At 42.9% G+C, this 24,965-nt stretch overlaps 1 protein-coding gene across 6 annotated transcripts in view; it reads left to right on the top strand.

Annotated features, from left to right (window-relative positions):
* The window catches only part of Rreb1 (ras responsive element binding protein 1), a 187,308-nt gene that overhangs the window by 118,287 nt on the left and 44,056 nt on the right, over positions 1 to 24,965 (top strand). For 5 of the 6 annotated variants that reach the window (XM_052728322.1, XM_052728323.1, XM_052728324.1 and 2 more), the window contains exons 2-6: positions 212 to 313; positions 4,585 to 4,690; positions 5,803 to 6,015; positions 10,685 to 10,774; positions 12,072 to 12,235. In XM_052728322.1, coding sequence (XP_052584282.1) covers positions 5,845 to 6,015; positions 10,685 to 10,774; positions 12,072 to 12,235 — 425 coding nt within the window. In that variant the 5' untranslated portion in view covers positions 212 to 313; positions 4,585 to 4,690; positions 5,803 to 5,844. The other variant, XM_052728325.1, reaches the window with a different exon arrangement.

The following is a 24,965-nucleotide window of genomic DNA, read 5'->3' as shown; positions in this document are numbered from 1 at the left end:
TTTTTTTTGTTTTTTTTTTTTTTCAAGACAGGGTTTCTCTGTGTAGCTTTGTGCCTTTCCTGGAACTCACTTGGTAGTCCAGGCTGGCCTCAAACTCACAGAGATCCACCTGCCTCTGCCTCCCGAGTGCTGGGATTAAAGGCGTGAGCCACCACCGCCCGGCTATTCCTTCTTTTAAACCCTTCTAATGTTACCTTTTTTCCCCCACCAGGTCATTCCAACTCTGTGCTCCAGAAGTGGTGGCTGTGAGGTGTGACTCTGCCCACATTTGGGCCCAGTCTGTGTCAGCTCCTCAGAAGAAAGAAGAAAACAGGTCAGTTACTCTTTATAGGCTTCTTTGAGTCACAGTAATGACCAGTCTTCTATGCTCTCCCTCTCCTAGCCTCTAGCCTCGACTTGAATTGTCCTGCTTCTTTTCCAAGTCCATGTGTCCTGTCTTATCCTATCTTCTTTCCTGCACCACATCCATTTTCTTTTTCCCAAAGTGTAGGGCAAAGTAAGGTTAAAATTGCAACTTGCTGGTTCTTCTCGATCCGTTGAGTCTCTGGTGTGGGATGAGGAATCTCAGGATGTCTGGGGTTTGCATCTCAGGAAGCAAAACTTCAGACACTCGTCCTCCTCCTTCCTCTTTTCTCCTTTCCACCCCACTTCAGATCCAAACCACAGATTCAAAACTAGAAGGGTAAAGCTGAAATAGTCAGCCTGATGATGCTGGTCAGTCTCTTCTGGGACTTGGGACCTCATCTGGGGTCCTGATCTTCTCTGATTCCAGTTGCAGGTGTTCGTATTAGCATGGGCCAGTGGTTTTTATTTTAAAGATTTTAAAGTGTGTATGTTGGGGGGTGGGGTCAGAGGACCACCTATGAGTATCAGTTGACTCCTTCTGTAATGTGGGTCATGGGGATTGAACAAGGCTGGCAGCAATCATCACTACTCATTTAGTCATCTTGGCAGGTTGATCATTTTTACTTTTGTTTTAAATCTTAAATGATCTTAGATGCAACACATAGGAGAAGAAACTGTGTGGGAGAGAGAATGAAAATTCTCTAGGTCTGTAACTATTAGGTTAAAAAACAAACAAGTAAGCAAACAAAAACACTGTAAATGGATCCTAAACTATTAAAACCATCTTTTAGGCCAGTAGATAGGAGGATCTTTCCTGACAGCTTAACCTCACATGGTGTGGGATTTCAGCCCCTCGGGTGTAAGCATAGGCTTCTCTCTGTGACCTGGAACTTGTGTTAAGGCATGGGGCATCCTCTCATTAGCATCCTCTTCAAGGCACAGGGTGTGTGGGGCATACATGGGAAATGGCGTCCCTGTGGGGACCAGAATGGGTGGGAGAATCAAAGAGAAAACTTGACTTTCATAACATGAGTATCAACAGGTTTAAATGTTTTCATTTGGATGGTTATTGTTCAGTATTGCTGGGTGGTTACAAAGGATCAACTAGAACTGGCCAGTTTGTTTCTGGTTAAATTATCCTGTACTTCTGCCTTAATGTAAAGATGGATGTTGGGGTTTGTTTGTTTGTTTGCCCTAAGGCAGAACAAGTAGTGACGTTTTGCACCAGTCTTTTCCTTCTGCCCTGTTCCAGGATCCCAAAGGGAAATTGCAGTGCCAGACTCAGTCAAGACTAAACTGGCGTGAAGTTATACCCCAGCAATACATAAAGGAAGCAAACAGAGGGGTTTTCAGTGCCACTCTTGACACTTTATCCCCAAGGAGGAAATAAATGTAGCCAATGTTTTCCTGCTGAGACAGTGGGAAACATGTCTGCAGGGCTTTTCTTCTTTCCAGGTAGGAAAATGTGCTAGGTAGCTAGCTCTAGGCACTCCTGCTGCATGGACAGCCTGTATTGAAACACTTAAGATAGTTTGAAAGAATCCCTCTTGGCTGTCATGACTGTGGGGCAGGGATTACCAATAGTTTACCTCTGTCCAGTGAATATGTTTTGTCACTTCCTATTGAGGTGGGCATGGTGGAACACAGCCCTAAGAAGGCTGGGCGTGGTGGTGCACACCTTTAATCCTAGCACCGAAGCCTAAGCTTGCTTCCCCACCTAACCTTCTGCTTATAGTCGTTGCTGCTTACTGTTCATCCAGACCGTAAGGAGTCCTCAGAAGAACAGTAAAGTGAGAAATGCTTTCACACCCGGCTGTACCTTCCTCCTGTCTGTTTGTATATGGTCATTTTTAACAGAAATAAAAATGTAATCCAGGGTTGGCGTAACTTCTTTGAAAGACAGATAAATATCCCAGTAAGAGGGAGTCTGAAGGAGGCCAGCCTGGGCTACAACAGAAAGATTGTCTCAAAAAAGCAACAACAACAAAAAGACAATAGATAAATAAGCCAGGTATGGTGGTGTACAACTGAAATCCCAGCACTCTGGAGTTCAAGTCATTGGGAATCTCTTGAGTTAGAGGCCAGCATGATCTACACACAGAGTTCTAGGACAGCCAGAACTAGGTAGAGAGACCTTGTCTAAATACAGACAAAAAGATGGGCTATATAGGTTTATACCCTGTCTCCCCCCACCAAAAAAAAAAAAAAAAGTAGTGGTAAAACCAAAGTTCATCATCTAAACTCGGTAATAATTGGTAGAAAGATTCATTTTCTCTTTACTGAAATAGTAGAAGTATAGTGATGATTTCTAATCAAGGATCTTAAACTTTTCTATACATTAAAAATACAGAGGGGAATCTTTAAAAGAAAGAGATGAGTTCATTTCTGAGCCAAATGCACGTTTGTGCATACTGATTGGTTACAGTAGGGACTGATGACATATTGGTTAGCAATCTGTTTAAACAGAAGTATGCGTGTCCACTCTTCTGAATCTGCACTCTTGTCTTCATGGTTTTCCTCAAAAACAAATCACCCAAACACTATTAATTTTTATAACCTTCTGTGGTCTGCTAGCATGAAGAGGCAGCAGTTCAGGTTTGAGTTTCGTGTCGTTCCCCAGTGAGGCAGAGTCGGTCTCCTCACTCCTCCTTGCTTCTCCCTGGATGTCAGCAACCTTCTAGAAGGCCCCACCCAAAGACCGTTCATTAGCCTGTGAATTGGAGAATTAAGTTCATAATGCACACTTTTGAGGGAACACGTCAGATCATAACAACATGTGAGGCACATTTTGTTTTTTGAGGGGAGGTGCTAGGGATTGAATCCAAAGTCCCATGTATGCCAAAAAGTTCCCTACTACTGAGTGGCTCCCATATTGTATCTTTTGACATTCAAAATTCTGTTTCTGAGGTTCTCTGGCCTTTGGGGCAGGATTTTTAGATTAATACTACTTTGCTGGTAGAAGCATCTCTTTACAAAATTCCATCCCCAGGCCTTTCCTGCTCTGTAAGGCTGTACATCTGTGGCTCTTACGGGTGGGACCCACTGTTGCATCCCCTTAAAGTTGAAGGAATGAATCACAAATTTATGGTTTTTTTTCCCAAGCATCAGTTTGGAAATGAGATGATGGCCTTGACCTTAGGCTCCTGCTTCATTAGGATACCAACAGTTATTACTAGCAGGGATTCATGTACTTATAGTGGTTCTCAACCTGTGGGGCACAACCCCTTTGGGGGTCAAATGACCCTTTTACCGGGGTCGCATATCAGATAACCTGCATACCAGATATTTACATTATTATTCATAACAGTAGCAAAATTACATTTATGAGTAGCAACAAAATAATTTTATGATTATGAGTCACCACAACCTGACGAACTGCATTAAAGGGTTGAAGCATTAAGAAAGTTGAGAACCACTGATCTAGAATATTTTACCAGATAAAAATGAGAAGAACATATCACCTATGTTCTTCTAGTTTAGGAATGAAGTCGATTTTGATGTGGCTTGGGCTATGGATTTCCTTTTGGTATTCATTTCCTGTTGCCCAGGTGTCTTCTAGATATGACCTAATACTGTCTAGACTCTGAGCTCTTAGGAAATGAGAAATGAGGTGGATCAGGTGGGGATCTATGAAGAAATGGGGTACAGTATAAAAAAATTGGTGTGAAATGGTAGCTGCAAAAGAGTAAAATACTAGGAAATCCCTTGGCTGTTGAGGGTGTGGGAGGCAGCATAGTATAGGGACATTAGGATGAACCACATCACACAGTTTATAAGAAAAAGCTGATAGGCCAGGTGTGGCCCCACACGCCTTTAATCCCAGCACTCAGGAGGCAGAGGCAGGCAAATCTCTGAGTTCGAGGCCAGCCTGATCTACAGAGAGAGTTCCAGGACACCCAGGGCTGCACAGAGAAACCTTGTCTTGGGGGTTGGGGGGTGGGGAGGAAAAAGCTGACAGAATTGTCTCTCATTTGTCTTTGTATTTTGTGAGTATAGTGACCTGAGGTCACAGCAAATAAATGGTTCCTCTTTTTTCTTTCTAAGCGAAAAGACTGAATCTATTCCTTTTCTTTTTTGAGATAGAGTCTCTTATGCAGCCCAGGCTAGCATTGAATTCAGATCCTCATACCCCTGCTTTCCGTGTCTAGGGTCACAAGCATGTACCGTTTACTCCCAGCCAGTACTGAGTCCTTTTCCTTGCTGAGTTAACTAATCCAGTGTCCCCTGTTTCTCTTCCAGTGTAAAGGAGTGATACCAAGAGAAGAAAAGAACTCAACAGAGTCATTTCCTGCTTCACGTGGATGACAGCTATAACAAGGGACTGTCACTTGGGACAGAAATGGAGGTAATTAGAATGGCGGCCCTTCTTTCTTCCATTTGATGAGTTATAGGTTGCTTACGTTTTTTATTTTGTTTTGTTTTGTTTTTAAAGAAACAAGGTTTTTAATCTTAGTTAAATTTGGTTTTAATTCTTGCAGGGTTGTCTTTTAGAATTCACACACACACACACACACACACACACACACACACACACACACACACACACACACCTTTAAATCACTGCACTGTAGCCATGAAGTTAGAGGGAACCTGAAGTTTCCTATAAACTAGTTCTTAAGTCTAGAACATTTAGGTAGAAGAAAGCAAGTGCAGGGCGGAATGTGCTAAGCAAACGCAGCCCTGTTTTCTCTTGTCAGCCTCTGCTCACCAAGATGAGGAAAGTCGTGGGCTATGGGGATGGCTCCCTAGATAAACTGCTTGCCCTGTTAGTGTGAGGATCAAAGTCTGAATCCCCAACACCCACATTAAAAAGCCAGGTGTGTATGGTACACATACACACCCAACTCTAGTCCCAGCCCCATAATCCCCATGCTCAGGAGGCAGAGACAGGATCCTTGGACAAGTGGGATAGACCAGCCAAATCAGCAAGTTCTGGCTTCTTCAAGAGACAATTCCTTAGTACGTAAAGTAGACAGCTATCCAGGGAACCATGCATATGCACACATGCACCCACTTTCATGCAAACACAAAACACACCATACACAATACACATGGGATTAAAAAAAAGAAAAGGTAAAGAAGGCTGCTTCAGATAACAGGAATTCTGTTGGTGGCCTGCACTTAGAAAGCAAACAGGTTACATCGGTAGAAGAAAGCTCTAACTATTTTGGAACTGGGTGTATTAGCTCATACCTGTAATCTCAGTCCTTGAGAACCTAAAGCAGGAGGATCAGGGAGTTCTGAGTCATCTTGGCTACAGAGTGAGTTTGGACAGCCTGGGCTACATAGCAAGCCCTTGTCTCAAAAAACAAACAAAAAGTCATTTTGAGCTCTATTATGGGTATGGGCTTGAACTAGGATAAGGGTGTTGGATCTGTCTCCCTTACTATGATTAGTACTACGTGACTGTGACAAGCCTAAATGCTCATGATAACATCAATAATATCTGTTTTTCAGTTCTATAGCAGAGAGTTCTTAGAAGCATAAAACCTCGTCCCGATGACGTCAAATTCACCCACTGGTTTAGAAGGCTCAGACCTGTCTTCCATCAACACCATGATGTCGGCAGTGATGAGCGTAGCGAATGTTACTGAGAATGGTGGGAGCCCCCAGGACATCAAGTCCCCCATGAAGCCCCCAGGACCAAATCGGATTGGCAGAAGGAACCAGGTAAGGGTCTGTGGGTTGGGTGGTAGCAACCTGTGGCTTTCGTCTTGTGAGAACGTAGGGGAGAAGTTCCCAAGCTGCCTAAGAGGAAACCCTGGACACATTCTGAATTAAAGATATACCCAAAGGCCTCCATCATTTTTCAGGAGCAGATTGTTTTCATGATTTATATCTTTGCATGGAGGAAATTCTGCCATTGTATCTTTCAGGGAAAACACCATTATTCCTTGCCCTGTGATTTGACTTAAGCACAAGCTTATGTTTAAAGAAATGAACTTGACTGCCTCTGCTACGATGTGGTTTCTTTTCTTTTCACACAGTAGCTCCTTGATTCCTTTTTTCTCCCTTCTCCCAAGTGTCTTCACATTAGGTGGCAAATACATTCCTGTTTGTTCAGGATTCAGCTTTCTAGTTTTAGAGACCCGCAATTATGGCTTCAGAGAATCCCGTCTAAAGATCCATTGAATGGAAAAGGGTTGTGCTCAGTTCACAGAAGTGCAAGGCCCTGAGTTCAATCTGTTTAATCCTCTTGAGTTTTCAGTGGTCACAGGATCGGGAGAGGCTGCAAAGAGTAAATGCACGAACAGAAATTGGGAGGAATGCTGTTAGAACAGCCCCCGTCTCCTCTGTTAAGAACAAGATGTTGTCTTTTTCAGTTAATGAGCAAATGGGGCACTTTTTGAAAAGCTGCTGCTGTCATGATAGCAACATTTTCAACAAGGTACATAAGGAGGCAGAGGGCAAATAATTCTCAGTCCATCTCTGAAATCAAATAATGTAAACTGGCTTCCCCATTAGTTTCTTGTTTCCTGGTATAATATAGTTACACTAAGACCTTGTTTGGAGACAAGGCCTTCTTCTCGGGTTGTCTAGGATCCAGGGTGGAACGAGAACAAACCTGTTGGGGCTTTTGTGAATTAATGACTGTTCTTATACAGATTTCTCTCCAAGCACATCCATGATGGGTTTTTGACAAATTCTCAGGTTTTTAGTACAGTGTGCCCCCTCGGTAGTGATAGCAGCCCCACGTCCTCTGAAGTCTGTAAGTGTGCATGCCTCTGTTCCTCGCCTCAAGCCTGAGGACTCGGTAGAGCTCAGGATGTTTTAGGTTTGGAGCATTGATAACTTTCTCTCTCTCTCTCTCTCTTTTCCCTTGCCTTCGTGTGCCTCTCTTCCTGTGGGTGCCTGAGAAAATACTCAGCCTGAGTACAGAAGGAGCACTAATCCTGGGAAGAAAAGGTTTATTTCCACTCCCATATGCCTGTCCGTCCATCTCTCCATCTGTCTCTCTTGTCTATCAACTCATTTAACAATAGACCCAGCTTCTATTTCCGGCTAGCTACTGTGCCAGGTGTCTAGCATTCAAGGATGACTAAGAAATGAGAGGTCATTGTCTTACTCATCCTTCTCTGCTCTACCAAGAATGAATGGAGGACAGCGAAGAGCTTTTCCTTAAATAGCATGGCATGGGCATAGCCGCTCCAAGTCCAGGCTCTAGACCCTTCCTAGTTGTTCGAGACAGTTAGGGTCACTGAGGATCCCCAACATTCCTTCCACCTCTGGATACTGAGTAGAGGTTGTTTCTCAGGAGTGCAGTGTAACTGGGCCAATTGTCGTCCACCTCCTTTCTCCTTCAGGGATCTGACACAGTGGCTTTGTTTTTGGAAGGGAGGCTTAGGCCAGAGGTAACGTGCTAAACGCAGCCCCCAATTTAAGGCACCAAAGCATAGTGGCCAGCCAGCTCAGGGAGTGAGTGTCAGGCCCTTACCTGACAACTGCTGGCAGGGAGAGCAGGAGAGTGCCTTTGGAAAGGTTGCCTCCATGTGACCATAGCATTCCAGGAGAGATTAGCCCTGGCCGGATGCTGACAGGGGTGCCAGATTGTTTCATTATGGACTGGTTAGTTATCACATTAGCTGCTAATTTTATCTCTCAGCTCAGGAAGTATGTTTCTTTCACCAGTGTGGCTATAATAACGACGGCTCAGATGTCTTTAGTGGGCCTTTTCCACCATCACAATGCTCTTTGACTATTCTGTCCACCTTTAAATGTTAGTAAATCTGATTCCATAGACCACCTCGGGGTTTGTGGGGGTTTGTGAACTTACATTATGGCCTGCACAACAGTATTACCAGCTTCAGGCTTGACAGAGGTTAATGATCAACCCTAGAGTCAATATCAGTCAGCTCTCTGTGCCTCCACACAATGTGCCTGGTGTCTACTTCAAGGTGACCACAAGATGATTTTATTAAAATAATTCACTTGGAGGCCTGGGGTGGGGGGGTGTTGTGTGTGTGGTTTTTTTTTTTTCCGTTGTTGTTTTGTTTTGTTTTTTGAGACAAGGTCTCACTGTGTTGCCCAGACTGGCATGAACTTGGATGCTTAAACAGTTCTCCTGCCTAAGTCTTCTGAGGAAATAAAGAGATGAGCCACTGTGTCTGGCTGGGTTTGGGCTTTTTTAAACGTGATTTAGTACACAAATTTACACCTACTGGTAAATCTTTTAGTATAAAATGTCTAGAGTATTGTCAATCTGATGACTTGACATAAATACCTCATAGCTTGACTTTTCCCTAAAGTTTTGACCTAGCTGTGAGGCATTTTCTTATTATGCCTCTGAGAGAACAAGACCTGTATGGATAACTGGGTGAAACCAGATTTTATCTGTCTATCTATCTTTCTATCTGTCTATCTATCTATCTATCTATCTATCTATCTATCTATCTATCTATCTGACTTTGTAATCTTCAGCTTCCTTAGAATTTGAGAGTGGAAAAATGTTTGACTAGCCTAGTTCTTCAAACTGCTTCTACAAGTTAGGAAAAAAGCTTAGAATTTGAGAGAAGACAGCCACAAACAAGCCATCATCCCATATTCATTTCACCCGTCTGGTTGGTGGGGCCATTTGTTTTCACAGTCTTTAGGGTAACCTTTCCTCTCATGACATCTCATGAACAACCAGAAAGGTGTTGCTTTTCTGTGCTGTGGGGCAGACTTTATTTAGGATTTTGATTTAGGGTAATGGGCCATTGAGCAGCTAGTCTGAGTGTTAAGCTGGTGTCCATTTCTTAATTGTTCTCTGTTTGGAGCAAGTTCCTTGTCCCTCTGTACTGTAAAGTTTCTTTTTCCAGAAAATGGGGTCCATAATTATGAGCATCTCTTAGTGATTGTGGAAGGAAAAACCCCAGACCTGATGTTGCTGTAAATTCACTGATCAGCATGTGCTCAATAATTGGTATTAACAGTAAAAGCAGAAACTCATTCAAATGAGTGCAAGTGAAAAGAAATCTACTCAAAGATACCCAAGACCAGAAAAGGATGTGGAGGTTGGTCAGAGCATCCAGCCGCTCTTCCTCTCTTGCCTCTCACTTCATTAAGCACTAACATCCCCCCTCCCTCCCCCAAATGCTTTCTTGTGACTGGACTTGCCATAGTGTGAGCTCTGGATCCAACTCTGCGTGAATTCTCTGTGGATGTGCTCATGATCACCTGATCAAGTAATCAGTTGTCCCTAAACCTAAGTACATCAGTGTCTGCTGGGGAGATTGTAAAAAAAAACAGATCTCAGGTGTTCCCCCAACCCTGGACTACTATGTTGAGAATCTAGAAGTTTATATTGCTCAGAGCTTCTGGATGGTCCTGCTGTTTTTGGAAGCCTGGTGATGGCAATATTGGAACATTCCAATTCCTGAGAGCTGCCCAGGCGTGAGTACAGTTAGTTTAGGAGCATAGACAGGGACCCATGATACTTGAGTTCTGTGTGGGTAAGAAGGTAATACTGGGCATTCCTTGTGATTTCCCATGAATTACTTAGAAGGAGGAACTTATAACAAAGGGTCAGTGAAAGAAGTTAGCCTTTTCCTTGGAAAAGTAAGACTATATTGCTTGAAGGAAGCTTGTCCTGTATGTTTTGAGGGAAAATAAAATGAGCCACCTAATCAAATAGTGAGCTGAGTTTATCACCTCTTGTGGAAATCTTTGACTACTTTTGACAGGGTCAGAATTCTTCTTTATTTATGAACACTGTCAAGAAGATGCTAGCATTATGGGCAGAACTTTGTTATTCCCACTGAGTATTACTGCTAGGCACTAAGAAACCCTTCCAAGGTAGGGTGGACTTTTCATAATCTCTCTTAAGTTCCTGAGGGACCTTGAGACCTGGCTGTCTCAGCACATGGAAGGCGGAGGCAAGAGAATCAAGAGTTAAAGAAAGTCTAGGCTGTTTAAGGAGGCCAACTTGGGCTACTCGAGACAATAACAAACTAGCAAACCACAAAAGGAAATAGTCCCTGGAGCTTAGGTGTGAGTGGAGGGAGAACTACACCCTGTCCCAGCTGAGCTGTAGGTGACAAGGCGGTTTTCACTCACTGGGGTTAGTGAAATGAAGTATGATAGACGACTGTAGACCTGTGAGCCTCTTGTCTGCTGAGCATTGTGGCACTGCCTACTCTTTGTCGACTAGTTTAGTCTTAGCACAGTGTGGCCAATGTTAGTTTTCTCCTTTGGAAGCAAGGAAACAGAGGGCAGATGGGCAAGTGACTTGCACAAACACCTGGACAAGCTCCAGTCTAATGGTTTCAGCTGCCTAGACCCAGCTCTTAAGACATGGGCTTAAACAGAAGGTACCAGTTTGCTGTGATTGGCTATTCATGCTCTGCTTTAATCTCTTTAGGAGACGAAAGAGGAGAAGTCTTCCTACAGCTGCCCCCTATGTGAAAAGATTTGCACCACCCAGCACCAGCTGACCATGCACATCCGTCAGGTTTGCTGCTACTTCTGTATTTTCGGTTAAAACTATCTCGCTAAGGGGATGCTTTGATCTTGATTGAATTGTCCAGTAAATTGTAAGCTATTAAAATTTAGTGTTTTAGCAATCTTGGGGTCATTATGAAATAATTTTTGCATAGTCATGTTTCTATGACAGAGTCTTAAGAATACGTTTTTCAAACATAGTTGAACATACAGTTAACTGATCACTTATCTCGACATTGTGTTTCTTATTGTTTGTAATGGTATGAACTAAATCTCTTATGATAAAAGATTACAAGTGTCAATCTCCCTGCCCCATCCTCTGTACTTTTTCTGGTTCTGTATATGTGTGTGGAGGAAGGGGAACAGATTACGGGTATCTTTTCATGGAGTCCTAGTCCATGCTGGCTTTGAATTCAGTTTGTAGCCCTGGTTATCCCAGAACTCTTAGCAGCCCTCTACCTCAGCCTTCTTAGTGCTGGGATTGCAGGCATATATCACCACACCTGCTCCCCCCCCCCCAACTTAGTATTTCTTAACAGGGTCTTGCTATGTAATTAAGCTGGCTGAAAGCCCCCAGTCCTCCTGCCTCAGCCTGCTTCCTGAGTGCTAGAAGACAAATGTGTCATATCATGCCCATCCCTGCTTTTTAGTTGATACAAATGTACTTCGTGCAGCTGAGGATGGCCTAGACTTGAGATCTTTACAGTAGACTGTATTCTTATTTATCCCCCTTACTCCATTGCTGCTTCATGAGAGACTGCTGGGGAAGAGAGGTCAGTGGGAAATGATGGGTGCATTCAAATCAGAACAGGCTGCTAAATAGTAATGACACTGAGAAACTTCCTAAAGAAACTTGAATTTGGGTAGAAATGTTTCTTACCACATTTCAGAAGCCCAGACTACCTCCTATACAGGTTTCTCTGTTCTCTAACAACCAGTCTAGGTCGTCAAACTGGAACCCGGTTTGGAGCCTCCCAGTGTGAAAACCGTATTTATTTCACATATTGGCTATATAGTTAAGACTCCTTCCAGCCAGAGGAGTTATTATATGTGTTCATTTAACCCATCGACCTGCAACGACTAGCTCTGTCTCAGCTTTGCAGTAGAACTAATTTTCAGAACTAGAATATGGGAGTGGAAGACAAATCAACAAAATAATTATATGCCCGTGTCCCTAATGCTTTTGGCTCTTTCAAAGACACTTAAAAAGGAACGAGACAAAGGTTGAGAAACTGACTGGCTGTTATTAGATCTGTATTTCTAATGCCATCTTCTCAAGTGACGGTTGCACCGATTGCTTTCTGTAGCACAACACGGACACTGGAGGAGCTGACCACTCATGCAGCATCTGTAAGAAGTCACTGAGCTCTGCCAGTTCCCTGGATCGCCACATGCTGGTGCACTCCGGCGAAAGGCCTTACAAGTGTACCGTGTGTGGTCAGTCTTTCACCACCAATGGGAACATGCACAGGTAGGTGAGGTGTCCTTTGCTGGGGTGGCTGACGGCACCACTGGGCCACTGAGCACCAGCAGTAGACTTACTTGCCTTACAACCTCAGAGTTTTCATTTTTTTCTGTTCCCCATAGAGAAAAGTCTGAGATGGTTTTAATTGCCTGTTCGGAGCATCTCAGGGTATCAGAGGTATCGGCTAGGCTAAACCTTTGGCCCTTTGGCCCTTTGGGGTGGAACAGTGTTATCTCCCCTGTGCCACCACTTGGAGTTTTTCTTTGTGAGACAGCCAGAGGTGGGTAGCTTATTGCATATCAAAGCACCCTTAAGACGAAGCATCATGTATGCAGCCTTTCACTTTAAACAATATCTTCATGTGCCTACCAGATCTCACAAAAGTTTTCCTAAAAAAAAAAAAAAAAAAAAAAAAAAAAGTGGAGCCTTTGAATAGTTAAGTGGCCTGGTTCTGAGGCTTCAGAAAGAGGATAAAATGTGTGTGTGTTGGGGGGAACATCTGATAAATGCTAGGAAATAACTTCCTGGCGTGATGCTCCTTCAGGGATGAGACAGAAAGAGAACAGAGGTGGGTGTATTAAAATGCCGAGAGGTGAAGCACTGGGAATGTATTTTATAGAGCAATAGCATGTGTTTTGAGTGGTTAGAGCAGAAACAGCTTCCAAATGCAAACTTTTTGGTTTTTCGGGACAGGATTTCTCTGTGTAGCTTTGCTCCTCTCCTGGAACTCGCTCTGTAGACCAGGCTGGCCTCGAACTCACAGAGATCTGCCTGCCTCTGCCTCCCGAGTGCTGGAATTAAAGGCGTGCACCACCACCGCCCAGCACAAATGCAAACATTTTAAGAACATTTTAGGAATAGAATTATGAGAAGAGACTCAAAATATCACATTCTCACAGAGTCAGTGACACACCAGACTCTTTTAGTGTTTGTAAAGTTCTGTTCTTTATCTCTTTGGACATCCATTTTAAATTGTTGTTGTTGTTTGCTGCTGGGCATTGAACCCAGTCTACTTAGTTGGATTAGGATGAGGATTAGAAGGTATGAGTTTAGCAAGTAGTTCCAGGCACATGGTAAACATTCAATAAATATTATCTGTTGATATTATGTGATATCTAAGTAATTCTTCAATAATTTATAGCTGGTGAATCTTGGGCTAAGCTTCTAGAAGTGAGGTATGCTACAATTTCATGAAAGGCCTCAGTTTTATAATTTTGTTTTATTTTATGTGTGGGGGTATTTGGCCAGAATGAATGTATTTGCCAGTTAAAACCCTCAATATTATAAAGTGCTCTGCTGGATCTCAACCCCTGTTTCAATTCTTATTGGGCATCAAAGAAGGAAGTGGATTCTTTCACTTTTTAATATACCTACACTGTTTCGCATTGTCATTTTACATTAACACGTGATTTTACATTGTAGCTTTTGGTTATTTGACCACCATATTGACCAGGGTGGTGTCACTGACTTGTATTTGAAGCCTGTTCTGTTCCTTTTATTTTCCCGCCTCCTCTGTCTATCCCACACTTGATACTCTCAGCCTGGTCCCAGGGTAGCTGCTCCTCTCTTGGATGATTCCACATCTTTTCCTACTGAATAGAGCTCTGTGTAGTGGTTCGAAGCTGGCATGTGGCTGTGGACACACTGCTGAGAAGAGCCTCCTGTTTTGACCCTCACTGCTGATGGCCGGTGGTTCATTCACCGTTGTACATCTCTAATCGTTACCCAAATCACTTCTGATGTAAAAATTTCTCCTTTTGAGATCGTGTCTGTGATTAAAATTAAACATATCAAATATACCTGTTAAAGACAAATTGCTCTCTTTGACAAAGGATGTTTCTGGCAGTGCATCAGTGAAACTCGGTCCTCCCCAAACACTGTATTTGTCTACTCAAAGAGGGATAAGGTAGCGTAAGGAGGTTCACAGTTTGTTAGACTTAAGTTTATGATCCGTTTTGAGTTAATAAATATGGATAGCTTACTTTTCTTTTCCTCGTTGAATTACCTTGCTGCTCTTGTCAAAAATTCACAAATGTCGAAAGAATCTCATCTTCCTTCTGCTCCGTTGATCTGGGTACCTAGCCCAAGGCCATTACCACAGTGTATTGCTTACTCTGACTTTCAGATGAGTCTTCAATAAGGAAGTTTGAGTCTTTCACCTTTTTAAGTTGCCTTCTGAGCCCCAGTATTAAAGTCATGCCTAAATTCAAACTTGTTTTGATTAATCTGACTTGTTTGCATTTCTGTCTGGATAATTCAGTTTTGTTGTTTGGAGGAGTATTAGGGCTCCAGATAGGCTGGGCAAGTAGTTTGGTACTGAGCTAGACCCTTACCCTATGTGGAATTTAGGAACTGAGGTCAGTTTCTTCAGAAAGAGCAGCTACAGTTATTGTAGGGGTACATTCAGTCAGTAAGTCGGTTTTGGTATATTGCCATCTTTGGGGGCTTTTTTATTTGTTTTTATTTTGTTTTGTCAGAACTAGGAATCGAACCCTGGGCCTAGGGAAGCAATCCACCACTGAGCTGCATCCCAGCCCCATTACTGCCACCTTAACAATATCGAGTCTTTCCATCCAGTGGCGGAGGCTGCTTCCCCATTCATTTGGTCTGTCTGGGTTTCCTTGAGCAGTGTCTCAAGGTTTTCAGATTATTATTAATTAGTTTTAGGCTTTGTTAGATGAAGTTCCTCTTTTATTCCTTATGGTGGTACTGAGTAGGATTGTTTTCAGTTCAGTGCTGGTATATAGATAACAGTTCAAGTTTATGCATTGATCTTGTTTCCTGAAATCTTTCTAGGCTTCTTTCTTTGTTCTTAGGAGTTTTTTAGTAGATTCCTTAGGATTCCCTCCTCCCAAGATCACGGTATTTGCAGTAGAGATAGCTTCATTCTTTTTTCTATTCTGGAGGCCATTGATTTTCTGTCTTATCTCTTGGAGTGCACAGACCTTTAATAAATGGAAGTAAAAGCGTGTAGACATTCTTGTCTTTTTGCTCCTTTTCCGAAGAAAGTGTCCAGCCCTTCCCTTTTAACTATGATTCGGGTTGTCGGTTATCTTAAATGAAATTTACCAGCTGAAGGAAGTTCATCTCTATTCCAAGTTTGTTGGATTTTTTTTTTTTTATAGTGAAAGTGGGTTAGATTTTGCGAATTTTGTCTGCATCTGTGTTTGTTGTCTTTGTTAGTGTTTTTGTCCGTCTGTCCTGTCCCCTCCTATGGGATGTTTCTCCCAACACTACATTTATTTTTTGTCTTTTCTGCTAAAACTTGTAAAGAGTGGGTTAAAAGAACATTCGATTTTTGCTAATCAGTCACAAAGTCATTATCACCTTCATTTGTTGGCAAAGCTATACTTTCAAAAAAATTATAAAAATGTGAAAACACTGACAAAAATGTGTCAGAGTGGAGTTAGATTTATATGCCTGGATGGATCCATTCCAGAATCTGAGACTTCAGTGGTGATCTGTGCTCTCTCCTAACCACATACCTGTGCTACATTAATCAGGAGCCAAAACTGTCCCGGGATGTGTATAGGAATTAAAACAATGAGACCTGAAGTTCTGGTGGCCATGGATGGAAGGAAGCAGTCAACTGAGAATGTAGTATTTGGGACCCAAGTCCTTTCCCCATTTCCCTGCTGTTGCTTCCCGGGGTCCTTTGGTACCTACCAGGATCGAGTAGCATACAGGAGCTCCCTTGTGGGTTTTCGGATTTGACACTGAGCCAGACTGCCAGAGGACTACACCGTGGCTTCCCCGGACACCTGTGAACCCATCTGACTTTCCCAGTTCCATCTTGGTTTTGTTTTTTGCTTTAAGATAGGGTCTGGGGTCTGGCTATGTCATCACAGCTAGCCTCAAATTCATTTCTTCTGATTCAGCCTCCTAAGTTATAGGCTATCAGTGTGTGCCACCATACCGACACCTATATTTATGACTGGCCATAACCAGTTTCCTTTGACTCAATGGCCATATGATCTGATTATCAATCTCTCTCTTGATTGGCACAAATTGCATCTAATCTCTGATGTGGCCTGATTTCCCTTGGAATGGTTTTCTGTTTTTTTATTTCTTTCGATCTCAGGTATAGCTCATTGCATGTACTTAGCCAACTTTTTAAATGCAGAATTCAGTTTCTTTGAAGACTTAAATCCATGAGAAGGCAGGATACAATGTCACTGAGGAGCCTTCCTCAGTTTGTGCTCTAAAGGCTGTCTGTGTGATGTGCCTCCATGTGTACACAATTCTTGCAGATGAACTCTGACCTTCCAGTGGTTGCCTTATGAGACAGGTCTAGGCTCTATTCCAGGATTTTTTGTTGTTAACATTAAGAGGGGGAGCATGACCAGTCTCACAGCATAAGCTCCATGGACCCAGGCTCCAGGGAGTTCTTGGCTGATACTGAGGTCCCTTTAGTGGAGTACTTCACTTCTTTGGCCACTAGCTGTTCTATGAATGTTTTGGTTATTCTAGTTTTTAAGTCAGTCCTTTAGCTGTGTGATTGTCACATTAGTCAGATAAACACAGTGAGACAGCATACTAAACTGTTCTGGGTAGTCACATTGATAGTTGCTTTGCAGCACCCATAAAGCGTATATTTCTTATACCTTAATTACATTAAGTAAATTTACATGGTAGTTTGATTTGTGTATGAATGTGTGTGTTCACTCACTCATTCATTAAAGTATGTTACCCAGGACTCTACACAATCATCCTGTCTCAGCCTCTCAGGTACTAATACTACATGTGCACGCCAGGACATTCAGCATAATGTGCTGTCTTAAAACTAAAGGTAGATAGAGTCAAGAAATTTTGAGAAAGTTTAGGTAGGAGACTTTTTAAAAGAGTGTATTATCATATGTGGTTCCAGTCCTGCAGTTCTCATGTTTTTGAAGTTTGAAAATGTGTGTGTGTGTGGGGGGGGGTGCTGCTTCTATACATATTTTTATGTGATTTACATAAGCAAGTGAAGGCTAGAGATTGTCAGGTATCTTCTTCAGTTGCTCTTTACCTTATTTTTTGAAACAGGTCTCATTGAACCTGGAGTTCACCAAATCAGCCAGGCTGTTTGGCCAGCCAGTGAGCTCCAGGGATCTGCCTGCCTCTGCCTTCTCAGCACTGGTACTGCAGGTGTGTGCTGAAGGGCTTGACTTCTCCTGTGACTTCTGTGCATGCTGGGGATCCAAACTCAGGTCCTAATGCCTGTCTAGCAACACTTTTTCAACTGAACTTTCTTTCCAGCTCCCTAAAAATTCCTTATCTCAAACCCATAGCTTAGTTTATGAGCAGAATAACAGACTCCCGTCAAGCACAGAAAATAATTCACAGAAACATCACTGTGGGTCCAGCCACTGACTTTCCCAAACTCTTTATCAGCTGCTCTCATGTTGAAAATTAGGATTAAACAGAGTGTGCCTTCCAAAACAAACTCAGGAAACCAAGCCAGAACACATGCTCCAGGTGAGGCTGATGCAGGAAGAAGGGCATCTGCAGTTTGTAAAGGTTGTTCAGAAAGCCTTCAGTTGTGGAGCCATGACGAAGTGAGACCTGGAAAGAGAAGATGGGGAGAGACCTTGTTTGAAATGTCTACAAAAAACAAAAACAAAAGCCTGCAGACCATAATTGTCTTTGCGAAGTAGGAAACTCGACTCCACTGTGCTCGTTTCCCAGACTCTAAGGCATAGAATTATAGGTGTTTGTTGGGCTGGAAGGGGCTGAAGACCTGGAAGGCGCTCCCCTGACAGCCTTTCCCTTTACTCTGTGAAGAGCAGGCATGTGTTCTTATTTTGACTGTCATAGGAAGGTGAAAAGAACCTAGTGTGGTGGTGCACACCTTTAATCCCAGCACTCTGGTGACAGAGAGAGGCAGGTAGATCTCTGTGAGTTGGAGGCCAGCCTGGTCTACAGAGCAAGATCCAGGACAGGCACCAAAACTACACAGAGAAACCCTGTCTCAAAAAAATTTAAAAATAAAATAAAAATTAAGAAGAAGAGAAAGAGAAAGGGAGGGAGGGAGGAAGGAAGGAAGGAGAAAAGGAAAATCTGAAGCATCAACTAGCTGCTTTCCCATGGACTTTATTGCCTGACCCCAAGAATGCTGCTAGATAGCAGATAGTCTTCAGGAATAGAGGCTTACGTGTTCCTCTTATACTTGAAGAAAATCTTAGCTGCACAGAAATGTGGCTTCCTCCATGATAAATGACTCCAGAGGCTCTCAAGTTAGCTTGCTCTTCTGCGATGCTTGAGCTAAGCCTGCTGCTTGCACGCACAGCTGAACTCAGCTTTCTGGAACAGGTGGTCAGCACTAAACAGGACAAGGAGCAGAGGTGAGGCAGTGTCTCCAAGGGGATAGTCATTTCTTTACCCTCTGTCCCCACCAAGAGGAAGAGCCCTGTGAAATTCTCTCATAGTCATACTGAGTTTCTGAGGACTCCCTGTAATGAATCCTGATAACTTGCTGCTTCTCAAGTGTGGAGGTGACCATGCAAAGGTTCAGCCAGTCCCCTCACAAAATGTCTTTTAATTACCTGTTCACCCTGTCACCATGTTCCTCTGTGGGAAGGAAGGTGTCAGGCAAGAAATTAGTTCCATGAGAAAAACCTGTGGGGCATTCCACTAAGGACAAACTGTGAAGTCTTGTTTCCTATAAATATTCCCTACCTGTTCTTCTTTGTTTATTTGAGATAGGGTCTACCTATGGCATCCTAGACTGGCCCCAAACATCTGGGCTGTAGTTGTCCTCTCAAGTAGCTGGAACTATAGATACCTGACCTTTAGATAGTTCTAAAGAAAGGAAGAAAAACTTTTTTTTTTAAAAGAAGGTACCTATTTTGAAGAAACAAGACAAGTTAAAAGTAAATTGCTTTAGGAACAACTGGAAATCTTTTTTTTTTTTTTTTTTATGCCGAATGCTGTTTATTGAAGGAGGAGAGAGGTCTTAAATACAGGCTTACAGCACAATGGGAGAACCCCGGAGGCCAGAAGTTCACTACAGATGTTTTACAATCATTCATCTAAGCTGTTAACGCCCATTATGCAGGATACACAGACAAGGAACTTCTTCCTTTAAGCATTCAGGAGGGTGGAACCCGGCAGGGAATTACCATAGGGAGGATATCAAGATCAAGGTCAGCAAGCAAGGCAACAGTTACCCAAAACGGGTGCCAGGGCCCTACAGGTCCCCCTTTTACTAAAAAATGAGCTTCTGACTTAGGTTACGTGGGACATCAGCAGGTCACCTTACCCGTCATGGAGACGCCTGCCTAGGCCACACAGGGGCTCTGTCTTAGGTTGGTGAGCGCCCCCAGGCATTACCCGTCTCTGAATACTCATTATCATACAGGCTCAATTGTGTGTGAGCTGCAGAGTTAACTGCTGCCAAAGATCTCAGAGTGGCACTGGGCTTGCAATCTGTGTGTTCGACACAGAAAAGACCATCAGAGGTCCTGTCCCACCCATAGCCAGTAGGCTAAAGGCAACTGAGTCATTCCCTTCCTTAACAAGCCTTACTGCAAATTGGAGTCCTTGTAAGATGGTATCCCAAAAGCAAATGGAACTTGAGTTTCTGAATTTATAATTTTCAAAGCCAATCAAAATGTATGTAACGAATTAAATTTATCATGCCACAACTGGAAATCTTAATACCTTTAATTCGGCTTAGAAGACCATACATCATAGTTGGACACAGTGATATACACCTCTAATCCCAGCACAGGATTTGGAAGGATCTCAGAGTTGCACACCAGACTGGGCTACAGAGTGAGACCCTGTCTAAAAACAAAACAGACAAAGAAGTGGCCGGGCGGTGGTGGCGCACGCCTTTAATCCCAGCACTCGGGAGGCAGAGCCAGGCGGATCTCTGTGAGTTCGAGGCCAGCCTGGGCTACCAAGTGAGTCCCAGGAAAGGCGCAAAGCTACACAGAGAAACCCTGTCTCGAAAAAAACAAAAACAAAAACAAAAAAAAAAAACAGACAAAAAGATCATATATAAATGTTATCTTGCATGCAACGATATAACTGAGATTACCAAAGATTTCATGTGTGAATTTAATTGTATATACACACAGAATATTAACATCACTGAATATATGTTAATGCATACACATCACACACAAAAAACATATATGTTGAGTATTCAGTGAGTGGTAGTTTTATGGTAATAGTGTTAAGTATCATCAGCATATCTAATATTTTATTTTAAAGTAAACACACCTGTGATATAGTTTAGAGGACTTTCTTTAAGTGTTGAAACTTGTAACCAGGGAAGAAAAAAAATTATATATATTAATCCCTTTTCACTCCTCAACAGCATCCTGTTGAGTATCCAAATGATTCAGTGGCCTATTGTTTTTCCCTGGACAATGAACATAAACATTTATAAATCTGCTCATCACAGGAGAATTCTTAAGTTACCAATTTTCCCCTAATTACATTATTAAGCTTTCAATAATTAGCTTTCTTACTTGGTTATATTTAAAGCTATCTTGTTTGATTGTATTTAAACATTTTTAGCCTTTGTTGATATCTCAGTGACCAGGTTTGGGACTTGGATGCTTTGATAAAGGTGACATTTTCTGGACTGCTTCTGCAGCCGTTGATCAACCTTCCTTCCATTCTGGCTTTCTAGGAAAGAGGTCTCCATGGAATGGCCAGAAAAGTCTCCCAGGGTCTGTCCTAGGATTCAGAGCTAAGCCTACAACTGGCATTAGGTGCTTAACAACTTGGCCCAATACATGTTCTCTTAAGATATTTTGTCCAACAGTCTGTTGCATGCCAGATCTGCACACAAATTTACAAACAGCAGAAAACAGACTCTGTGCCCTTTAAAAATGGAGGAACAGGATGCATTCTAAGAACCCAAGTCTGGTCAAAAACAGTGTTTTGCAGAGAAGCTATGTACCAGATGCCTAAGTCTCCATTTTTAAATTGTGTAAATTCTCATCGTTATCTGAATACATCTTTTCTGCTTGTTCTGTGATGAATTTATACTTAGAGTGGGGTGTGGATTTGCACTGAGCTATTAAATGATATTCTATGGCTCTTTTCAGTGCTTTTACTTTGCATTTTAGAAATCTGCACCTAGCAGAACACTATGATTATTCTCTGAGAAGGAGTAGGCGAGAGTGACCTCTCACTTAATTTTATTATTCAAATAAGATAAAGCGCCTGAGAAAACATCAAAGCAGAAAGTTAGCTGCTGTTGATTGCGTCTCTTGAGTAGCTGTCTGGAGATGGCAGTGTTTTCTTCCACTTTGGTTTTTCCTTCTTTAATATACTTTTCAAGGATCACTGCAGTTTTCTTTTTGAGTGAATAATTTAAAAGTGTACTTGTGACTGGTGCTTATTTTTTATTTCTTTCTGAAAGCCCACTTGGAGTTCAGTCAGGTTGAAGGGAGGGAAAGAAGTCATAAAACTGTCCACACACAGCGTGTGTTAAATGGCAGTCAGGCCGTCTTCCCTTAGTGCCGCTTCTCAAGTTCATGATCTGGTCCATAATCCTTTATCATTTGGCTGGCTGGATGCTAATATTTTTAACAGCCTTTCTTCTGTTATAGCAGTAGAAATGTTTATTTATTCGTCTTCTTTGGAGAGGAAGTAAATACCAAGGTTTTCTCTTGAATGCAGGCAGTGTGATATTTTGTTGAAATATTTCAAAAGCTTAGTCATACTAGGTGAAACTAGTGGATGATATGAAAACCCAGAGCATCATGCTTGCCCATACTTGAACAGCCCAGTAGTTAGGAGAGCTGAGAACTAGGTCACAGCAGGCAAGGGATAGGTGTGCTGGGAGCAGGATGAGAAGTTTGTCATGGCCTCTTCCACTGTGCATCGGCCCCATGGTCCAAGGATTTGGCATAGACAGTGGGTGTGGATCCAGTTCAATTTTATAACAAGAAATTAGTAGCATGGAGGAGGATTCTGGTTTCCAGCACTAGCTCACAGATGGAGACCTGCAAGGGTGCTGGCTGCATTTCCAGGGCAGCACTTCCCTGGGCTTTATACCTCACATTTTTCCACCTTTGTTTAAATATCCAACCTGTCCAACCTGTTTGGGCTGTGCAAGCCGGTGCTAGCAAACACCGAAACGTGCCCACTCATCAACGTTTTTCTGATTTGTTAAGAAAGGCAACATCTCTTCCCCTCACCCTCTTCGAAGAGGAAATGAACAAGAAGCACAGAAACTGTGTGTTTATGGCCCGGAATCAACATCTCTCCTCTGGTGCCCGTGCGCACCAGTGAACTGCTCTGTACTTCTTTCAGGGTTCTAGGATCCTCCCTGGGAGCTTATTGGCCTTCAGTGGAGATTTTATATTTTCTCAGATCAGACTGTTTCATAATGTGTTCCGTGTTTATATAACCCAGCTCGCTCACCAGCTTTACAGGTGAGAAAACTGAGGGTCAAGATTATAAGCTGCTCTTCTGAGGCCCCCTCCCTCCTCAGAGTTGCTGAATTAGAACAGTATGCAGTTCTTCCCTCAAAGCACGGTATTTGATTGTGTCATCTCTGGAAAGCAGAGGCCATCTGTGCCCTATATCTGTCCCATTTAAGATAAAAGGCAGCTGTAACTGCTGCAGGCCTGGAGAAGAAGCCCCAGTGGTTTTGCCAGGTGATCATTCTCCAAGATCATTTGTCATCCTTCTCCCAGTCCATATTCCTCCTCCTTTCTCAGTTGGTTCTCACTGGCTCCTAAGTGATACAAGGTGTCCCTGGGCAGCAGAGCCTTGTCCTTATCATCGTGTGTGTTCTTCTCTCCACCCACGATACTACCCTCCATTTTTTCCTGTTGGGCACGAGGTGACCATCTTGAAGGGCCCAACCTTGTTCTTCTTCTGGAAGGGCTGGGGAGTGGTGAATGTTGATTCACTCTTGGCTTACTATAAAGATGGTTATCTTTTCCTCCTCCACAAAGGAAGATAAATGAATGATGAGGTTCTGCCATCTTTCAGAAACTTAAGAAGAACCTCCTGCCAGGCTGAAGTGACATGTCTCAGTGACCGAAGCCTTCCATTCTGCCATGAAGCATAGCTTTGGGCTTGGTTTGACACTGTTATTTCAGCCTGTGCCACAGACAGGCTTTCTCTGTGGTGAAGCTGGGTTCCTACAGAGGGAATGGCTCTGAGCTAGTGAGGCTACTTTGAGAGTGGTGACTTCATTTGGGGCCCCATCACATGAGACTGTCATTTTCAGGACTGGACTGCCTATGGATATGTACTTGGGACTTCAGGCTGTAATGGGAAAGTTAAGGGAAATGAGGTAGTTTAGCCTGGGGAGGAACTGCCCTGGACTATTTAGGGACTGTTAGCTGGAAATGCTTCCTTCCAGTCCGTCTGCACTCACATAGGGAAGATCCCAGCCAGTGATTTCAGTTCTGTGTGAGTAAAAGTTCTGTTTGGTAGAAAGAGATCAACTCATGCGACCTTTGTTGTCTTTGTTTTATGTGTTTTGTTTTTTTGAGGGAAGTTTATTGTTGTTGGACTTTCTCATCAGACTTTCTTTGGACCACCAGTCCCCAAATAATGACATAGAGACTTATTATTAATTATGAAAGCTTGGCCTTTAGCTTAGGCTTGCTTGTTCCCAACTAGCTCTTATAACATAAATTAACCTGTTTCTATTAATCTACATTCTGCTATGTGGCTCTTTACCTTTCCTCTATTCTGTATGTCTGGCTCCCTCTGTCCTGCCGCACAATAATCTGACCCTGAGTTCCTCCCTCTGCCTGGAAGTCCTGCCTATTCTCTCCTGCCTAACTATTGACCACTCATCTCTTTATTAAACCAATCAGGTGCCTTAGGCAGCTGAGGCAAAACACAGACAACATCTTTATGCAGTGTAAACAAATATTCCGCAACAGTTTATCATCCAGGCTGGCTATAAAACTCCTGACCTCAGTCTCTCTGGTAGCTAGGTCAATAAGCATTGATCCCAACTGAACATGGAATTTTATAGACAAATATGCTCAATAATCTATACAAAATATAGTAACTGAGAAATGACTTTAGGAAACCAGTACATGCAAAGGGGAAAGGAGAGTATATGGGGTCAAACGCCTAGCTGTTAGGAAGATGTCTAGAGTAAAGATTGAAGTGATGGACCTGGGCTGCCTGCCAGTTCCCTTCCTACTGGATGTGAGTCAAGCAGAGCAAGAGGGAGCTAGCTGTAGCAGCCACTACCAGGGGCCCCTGTTTCTACGGAGACAAATGATAGCCAGAGGCTGCCATTCACTTCTTTTTTTTTTTTTTTTTTTTTTTTTTTTGTTTTTTTTGTTTTTGTTTTTCGAGACAGGGTTTCTCTGTGCAGCTTTGCGCCTTTCCTGGGACTCACTTGGTAGCCCAGGCTGGCCTCGAACTCACAGAGATCCGCCTGGCTCTGCCTCCCGAGTGCTGGGATTAAAGGCGTGCGCCACCACCGCCCGGCCACTTCTTTTTTTAAAGAAGGGAAAGGAGAAGGATGTAAAGGTCAACTTCTGTCCTCAAAGAATAGTACCTCTTGAGCGTCAAAACTGCAGCTCATTTCATCAGTGAGAACTTGTTTATACCGGGACAGGTCTTATGCAGGACCAGGACAGAAAAGAAATTGTCGACAGATAGATGGGAATACCCTCTTTTTTTTTTTTTTTTTTTTTTTTTCCAAACTCTGGAAGGCACCTGACACAAGAGACCAGAAATAGTGGACTGAGGGCTGAGACTCTCAGTTTAGGATTAGAGAGAGTACCTGGGCCGGCAAGGTAGTGCCCAG

The sequence above is a fragment of the Peromyscus californicus genome, unplaced genomic scaffold (assembly GCF_007827085.1).
Source record: "Peromyscus californicus insignis strain IS unplaced genomic scaffold, ASM782708v3 Scaffold_8__1_contigs__length_139910024, whole genome shotgun sequence".
NCBI classification, from domain to species: domain Eukaryota; kingdom Metazoa; phylum Chordata; class Mammalia; order Rodentia; family Cricetidae; genus Peromyscus; species Peromyscus californicus.
Note: the sequence above shows the minus strand (reverse complement) of the source record. Positions and strands in the feature narration are given on the sequence as shown.